The sequence below is a fragment of the Aptenodytes forsteri genome, unplaced genomic scaffold (assembly GCF_000699145.1).
Source record: "Aptenodytes forsteri isolate BGI_AS27 unplaced genomic scaffold, ASM69914v1 Scaffold411, whole genome shotgun sequence".
In the NCBI taxonomy this organism is placed as follows: Eukaryota; Metazoa; Chordata; class Aves; order Sphenisciformes; family Spheniscidae; genus Aptenodytes; species Aptenodytes forsteri.
Window position 1 is genome coordinate 121,784 of NW_008794119.1, and position 7,630 is coordinate 129,413.

At 40.9% G+C, this 7,630-nt stretch overlaps 1 protein-coding gene across 1 annotated transcript in view; it reads left to right on the forward strand.

Annotated features, from left to right (window-relative positions):
* Positions 1–6,251, forward strand: part of CPA6 (carboxypeptidase A6) — a 52,802-nt gene extending 46,551 nt beyond the window's left edge. The window contains exons 10-11 of the mRNA XM_019471352.1: positions 4,341–4,425; positions 6,064–6,251. Coding sequence (XP_019326897.1) covers positions 4,341–4,425; positions 6,064–6,251 — 273 coding nt within the window. The remainder of the gene's footprint in view (positions 1–4,340; positions 4,426–6,063) is intronic.
* Positions 6,252–7,630: the final 1,379 nt, after the last annotated feature.

Below are 7,630 nucleotides of genomic sequence, written 5' to 3' on the forward strand. Positions count from 1 at the left end.
CTGATCTAGTTGAAGATGTCCCTGCCCATGGCAAGGGAGTTGGACTAGATGATCTTTAAAAGGTCCCTTCCGACGCAAACCATTCTGTGATTCTATGAATAAACTATCTCCCAATTTGGCCTTGAAAGTTGCAGTGACTTTTAACTTACTAGTTTAAGCTAGTTTACTCCAAAGGAGCTTAACTGCACCTTAGATTTATCCTGTGCAGAATAAATGATGCTGTCAGTCCCTGGAGCTTCGCTGAAGTTTCACTCAGCTGCCCTCTCAGGAGGCTGAGTAGCCAGCACTCCACAAACTAAACTCTCTTTGTGGGTTTATTTCTGTTAAGACACTTAATTTCAGCAGCTACTAAAAATTCTCCTGTCTGATGTCATTCCTGTGAAATAGAGCAAATTAGAAGTTAACTAAACGGCTAAAAAATGAGACTTGTGGGGACTGACCACCCAGCCCTGTACTGACTGTGAATAAATCCATGAATCTTTTTATTCTACCTTCTCCACCCTCTTTTGGGGAGTGGCAAAGAGAAAGGAGCTCCCCAAGTGAATTGGTGACTATTACTTACCAAAAAACAGAGACTGGGAATTTAGTAACACAGGATCTCATTCCTTTGAAGACCAGCAGGTGCAAGAATAGTTTTTTAAGAACAGACAACACAGCAAAAGGTAAAGACATGGTGTTTGGAAGAATCAGCATCTCCTCTGCAAGTAGGTGATTATTGGGTATCTGATGAAAATATCCAGAGTAACATAAGGCAATAGCAGACACTGTGTCAGGAAATTCATTGTAAGAAAAAGGAGTTTCTAACTGAGAGTTTTCACACATACCAGTAAATGTTCAGTACATGTTGTTCTTGTTGTTCAAGGGCTATTTCCATTCTGAGACAGGGAGTAACTGCCCCTCAGCACACACACTCTATCTTTTCATCCACAGCTTTCAGACCAAAGGAACCCAGGTTTTGATGTGTAGTAGATGTTCCCCAGGTTTATGAGACCTTGGATCACGTTTCTCATCAGAAGGAGTGGAGCACAGACCTAAGGGGACAAAGAAAGACACTATTTTTGACAACAGTCCTGGACAAATGGAAGCCAAATCCCAATTCTAAATATTTTGCCAGTATTTGGACTCTATACTTCTTTTTATTGCAGTGGGTCAAAAAGAACAGGGAGGTTGGAATAAGAAACTGAAGTAATTTCCTGTTATTTATAGATCCCGTTATGGGGATCATAGTGAAAATGAATGGAATACTGTTGCTTATTTATTTGTGTGTTTTAATATTTGCCTACAGCCAAAGGCTCTGCCACCTGGTGGCTCCTAAATGAATAGTCTTTAATATTTGAAGTGTCTAAAATGGTGACTTAGGCTGAGGTTTCAGATTCTCCAGTTCTCTTGGAAATTACCGTGAGCTGGAAAGCGGCAGATCTCTGTTTCCTGCTGCTGATGGAACAGGTTTTGTGGGTCTACACGGACAGTGTACAGCGGACAACTGTAGGACTCCACATGCATAGCAGATAAAAAACATTTGGTGCTAACAGGGGGCCACAATTAATCCTGAGCAGAAGAAAGGATGTTTCTGTCTGGGTCATATCATTCTAGTGAGCTGTCAGTTACCATTTCAATTAAAGTGTTCAATTATTCAGAGTTGCTTTGAAACTGGAGAGCTGTGTACTGGTCACAACATGCATATTCTGTTCTAATTTAGGCACAACTCTTATTAACACTCTCCTGAAATCTGTTCTTTTAAGATACTTAAAATGAAAGTGCACTTTCAGATTGAAAAAAACAGCAGAAACATTCATCCATCTTGAGAGTTTTAAATTTCACCTATTTTTCATCCCTCTTCCTTCTTCCTGTACAGTCGTTTGCCTTAGTGTTTGCAGTGAAGTTATATGGTATGACTGAGTTTGTGTATGTCTTTGTAAAAATCTGGTAATTTTATGTGAAGCTTTCTACTTGAGGGTGTTCAAAGACTGGTTGCCCGGATTTATTCAGGATCCAACCTGCACAGTATCCAAGCAGCAACCCTCAAGGCTAAGAGCATCAAGTTCATAGTGCCCAGGGACACTTGCCTACATGGTGGACATGGACTTGGGTCACTCCTGGTCTGGCCTCCAGATGGTTGCTGCCTCTACACAGAACCCAGTACTGTTGCGCTAGTTTTAAATGGGCATTGCCAAACTATTTCTTCAGAAAGATTTCAACAGGGCTTGCTTCTATTGTCTCATTGCTGTACAACGCGTAACTCATGCACAGGGAGTCTCCTCCTCCTGTTCTGGCTACGTTCTCCTTTCCATGGCGTGTTTACCAGGGCATTGCTCTCCACCCATCTCAGCTCCATCAGCTGAGCCCTGCCTCCTGCTCCCTTGGCGTCAAGCCTGTTGTCAGGCCGTCCCAGCTCCACACCATGGCCCTGGGATGGTAAGCACAGCTGCTTGCCAAATTTCTGTTGAGCAACTCAGCCCGGTACTTGGAGCTTCAGTGCAGGCACCAGGCAACAGCCCCAGGCTGCAGCTGGAGCTCCCCACTCCCTGGAGCCCTGCAAGGCCCCACTGCCACCACCGTGGCCTCGCACTGCCACCCTGCCGCCCTCACAGGGTTCAACACCTCCAACCCCATCATGGGTCTTGTGTGTCATGACTCACAGAAGTTGAGGCATCTGTAAGAGGAGGAAGAGTCCCAAGTGACAGCACTTCCCCCTTCCTCAGATGTCCTCCCACCTCCTCAGCTGGTGTTAGGGTGAGTCAGAGGTTACCCCTCACACTGGCCAGCGACCACATCCCAACCTGGCAGAAGTTCCCAGCAGCATTGACTTCAGCGGTCCCTACCTCCACGCACTCTCTCGTGAAGGTGGCAAGAGGAAGAGAAGGGGCAAGCTGAAAATGTCAGCGTCTCTGGCACTATCATCCCTGTGCTGAGAAACAAATAAACAAAAAATCTAGTTGTGCCTGATGGATTTTTATAGTGGAGTAAAAAAGTGCTCTTCCATTTGCTAAGAGCAGTTCTCAGTGTAAAATAAACTCTCCAAAGCCCTACTTGCTGGCCAGTAAGTGACAATGAGCTTCTTTTTTTTTTCTCTGGAATAACATTTTAAAGCAGTTTTCTCTGGCTTCTCTGCTCGGGTGGACAAAGACCCACAGCAGGAATGCCTGCATGGGTGAGACTGAGGATTAAGCCAGAATCCCGATTCCTGACAATGGCAAACAAGTGGAAGGCTAGGGAAAACATATAAACGGAAAAGCAAGTATAGAGTAATCCTTCCCCAGTGCATTCATCTACTGCCTGATGAATAACAAGGTAGGGACCAAGTTAATGAAGACTTGCATAAACTGAAACCTACAGCTCTTCAGTTCACGGCAATAAAACAACTAAAACAACCATTGCAGCTTTATCCAGTGGTTCGAAGTCCAGCAGTTTCTAGCTCCAAAGATGTTCATTTCCTGCTCTCTATAGGGAGATGGCTCTGTGTTTTCCTAGATGTTCCCAGCCTTCGCTGTACATTCTCCAGGATCCTTTTCTTTGGTATCATAATATTCCTTTTTCTTTTGAATATGTGTGTCCTTTCTTTGTGTTTGGATGCACTATCCACATGTGACCCTCAGAATTTGCCATGGGCCAGGCCTTCTGCACCCAGTTTCACAGGATGCCATGAACCTCCTAAACCGACTGCATCCATATGGATGTTGAAATGTAGGTGCTGATTTTCCCCATACAGTACTGAAATCACATTTCTGCAATAGTGGAAAGAGTTCTCCAAGCCTACATCATCTGGCCCCAGAGAAAGTTAGACCAGCAGTGAACACTCACCTGTCCGTCAGAGATTCAGGAGTGGAATTTGCCTCCTTCCTTCTTACCACTCTGCTCACTGAACCACTGTGCAGTGTCACCAAGAGATCATTTCTCCTTCACAAGCCCGGCAGAGATGAGGTTTAGTGGACTGGGAAATGCATCCACAGGTACTGGCAGAAAATGCATGCATGGCTTTTAAACTGCATAAAAAAGAGATTATTTCATCTCATGGTCTCACATGTTGCCTAAATTTGTTGTGTCACTAAATTGGTATATATACCTATAACTACAAATACTTAATGGCCGATCATTCACAGTGCAGTGAGCTGCTTTATGCCATGAAAATATCAAACCAAGTTTTTCAGGGAATTAGGGAATTGCTGTCAATAAAAATAAATAATGCGTTTATCCTTTAAAATAATTTTAAATTAGCTGCCACGGACTCACAGAACACAGCACTGCACCCGGAAGTCAATGATCTATAGCTCAGGTTCCAATCCCATTACAGTATTTAATTCAAAGTCTAATTTATGTATTTGGTTTTCTCCCACACACAGGAATCAGCAGCCTATAATGCTGTTAATGCTCTTCAGTCAGCCTATGGTATAAGATACAGATATGGACCTGCCTCTAGCACTTTGTGTAAGTTTTCCTCTGGCACAGCTTTGTGACTTTGACCTACCTATAGTAAGAAGGAGATTACCCTTATTATAACAAAGAAAGCAAACACTGTTTAAAGTGAACTTTGTTCCAGTTGTGAATGGTGAGGAAGGCAGAAGATGAAGTTTTGTAACCGATTCAGTCAGTTGATTGCAGTAAGATTAACTCAAATGATGCAATAAAAGAGATTAAAATGTAATGCATTTGAGAAGCAAAAGCCAGCAAATAACATGTTCAGAACATATAAAACCAGATTTTTAAAAACAGAAAGATAAAACAACATCTTAAAAAGCCTATCTTTATCAGATACTGTAAATGCACTACTAAGTTATAAAATATTTGGGAGGAAATAATTCGAAGTAGGTTTTATTTTTCACCATTACTTTGCCTCTCCTGTGCAATTGTGATAGATACAGCTATTCATAGAGCTCATTCTAAAATTTAGGGTGATGTCTTTAAAAGCTAGGTTTCAAATGTCTCTGTGTCTAGATGATGATAAATTATAGCAACAGTATCTTTATTTGGACATCTTCCATTTTTCAGAGAGCGATTTCAAATGCATTTTTCCCTATAACAAAATATCTTTAAAATATGCCTTTTAAATATGTAACAATATTTGTCAGGCAAGCCCTCCACATGGACAGGTAAGAGAAAAAGAAGTTCAATAGGTTTCAATGAGACTTTTTTTTTTTTACTGAAACTATGAGGCCTGAATGCTCGCAGTAATGATAACAGACATCATTGAAAAAGTGAGAAGCTTAAGTAAATAGCAAGATTTTTCACAAGTAACCTCCTGCATCTCCTCTGCTGTTGCTGTGTTTTAGCTAGAGCTCCACTTTATTGTGGGCCTCCATCTCACAGCACGGTTGTCATCTTATGCTCATTACAGTGCAGTCAGTCACTATGTCAAAGGAAGAGCAGTGTGAATTAATGCTAGAATTGCACAGAAGACAGCAGGCCACATGAGAGATGGATCTTTATATAAATATAAGTGTCTTGGGTAATCAACATATGGAGATAACGAAAGCATAAGAAGCACACTTCCTCGGGAAGGTTTGTTAATATTAGACACCACCTATGCAAATGCTCTCATGCTGTAAGGAAATGGTGAGAAAACAAGACAGAAATTAAGAGAAAAGAATTTTAAAAGCACTTTGAAAAGAAGGTAGATTACTTTATCAACTTTCTCCCTTCTCCATGCAAAGGAATTGCCTAAAAAGCCCAAGTTAAACCTCGGAGCGTGCAGAGTTTCAGTCCAGCTGGGAGATCTTTGTGGAAGCAAAGCTTTTAGACTGCACTCGCCTGGGGACAAGAACAGTTTGAGGCTTTATTCTAAATGTTCTCTTTTATTAAAGTTTTGCTTTACATAAAGAAGTCAGTTATTAATTTTTTTCCTGTGAAAACCAAGGGTCTAATCCGTATTGTGCTGAGCACCTTTCACCAGGTGCTGGGTGCCCATGCCCTTCTCTGAAGGGTCTTCAGGATCAGGGCAAGCAACAGCTGGAGCTGCAAGTATATTCACTGAGTCCTGGAGACAAAATGCCACAAGAACCCTCTGGTGCTTTCAACATGACCTACATTTAACATTTTTTAAAATTTTCTCTGAATTCCTTCTTTCAGATGTGAGTTCTGGTAGCTCTATGGACTGGGCCTACAAAAATGGCATCCCCTACGCGTTTGCGTTTGAGCTGCGTGACACCGGCCATTTTGGATTTTTACTTCCCGAGACGCTGATCAAACCAACCTGCACAGAGACCATGCTTGCAGTTAAAAATATAACTCTTCATCTGCTGAAGAAATGTCATTGAGAGCTATTTCTAGGAGCTGGAAGTGAGCGTTTTACTCCCAGTGCTGATGCCTTTCAGTGTGTTCAGTTGCCATTCTAAGCTTGGCCACTTTGAAATTACAGAAGCTAATGGGAAATATCATATTGTTTCTACCAGATTTACTCGGTGGGAAATGGAAAAAATCATTTAATATCTGCTCTACAAAAGTCCATAAAGTTGATATACTAACTTAGTTACCAGTTTGGTGTAAAATAGTCTGTTCTTTTTGCAATAAAGCTTTGATTCTGCAACTTCAGTGGGGCAGGTCCAGGTCCATATACAGGTGCCTGAAATAAAACTCCACTTCCAGACAGTCCCTGCCCTTACTCCTTTCCCTAACAGGAAAGCTTCCCTTAGTGGGGTCTCTCGAACCAAGGGATAAAGTTTACATTCACATATATGTACTCTGTGACCCAACACAGGCCTGTGTCTACAGCAGTAAATGGCATATAGTTGCAGCTGCCCGTGCTTGCAAGCAGCAATGTGGCTTTCTTCTGCATGTATACATACATATGTATATGCACTTTTGTGATTTTTTTTTTTCATGTAACGCAAGAATTTGACCAAGGTTTCCTTTAACTGTTCAGAGAAACCTATTTTCAAACGTATATATTGGGGTGGACTCAAAATCAACATATTGCCTTTGAAAATGTAACTTTCCTAGAGATGTGTAAGAATTATAATGAAATATTATTGAGATATACAATACTCTGCTTTATGGAGAGACAAAGCAACTTGCCATGACTTGGAACTTGGAAGCTGGCAGTTGACCGGTGCATCTGGGTTCTGCTGTGGTCAGTGTCTGCCCGTTTCCATCAGCTAAGGATCTAGCCTTAAACTGTAATTAACTGATGTTAACTGATGTTTTATTTATCAGTATTCTTGCAGTGAGTTCTGTAGCTCTATGGCTATGTGGCTGTTCTTCTTGGAAGTCATCTTTTTTGCATGTTTTAAACAAATTAATAATAGATTCTTAAGTGAGCTGGAGGTGAAAACAGAAGCTTTACAGCTGAAATACAGTGAATAAGCACCATGTTTGAAAGAATAATAATGAAAGCTCAGAGAATATAACAATTTGTTGAGGGGGTTTTGGTACTTTTAAAACACTATTTTTTTGATCTTCTTATACCTGCAAAAGCATATATTTTACTTTATTAATTTTGACCTTAATCTTATGCCATAACATGTTAAATAAAACATTTGTTAATAAAATCATCAAAGGCTTTTGAAGTATTCTTCGTATTTCATTTAATTGTTAAAGCTTTAGTTCAAGGATGTGACAATTTTACCTATCTGTAAAACATTACTGACACCAAGAATGCGATATTTTAAAAAACCTACATCCTGTCTAAATAAATACT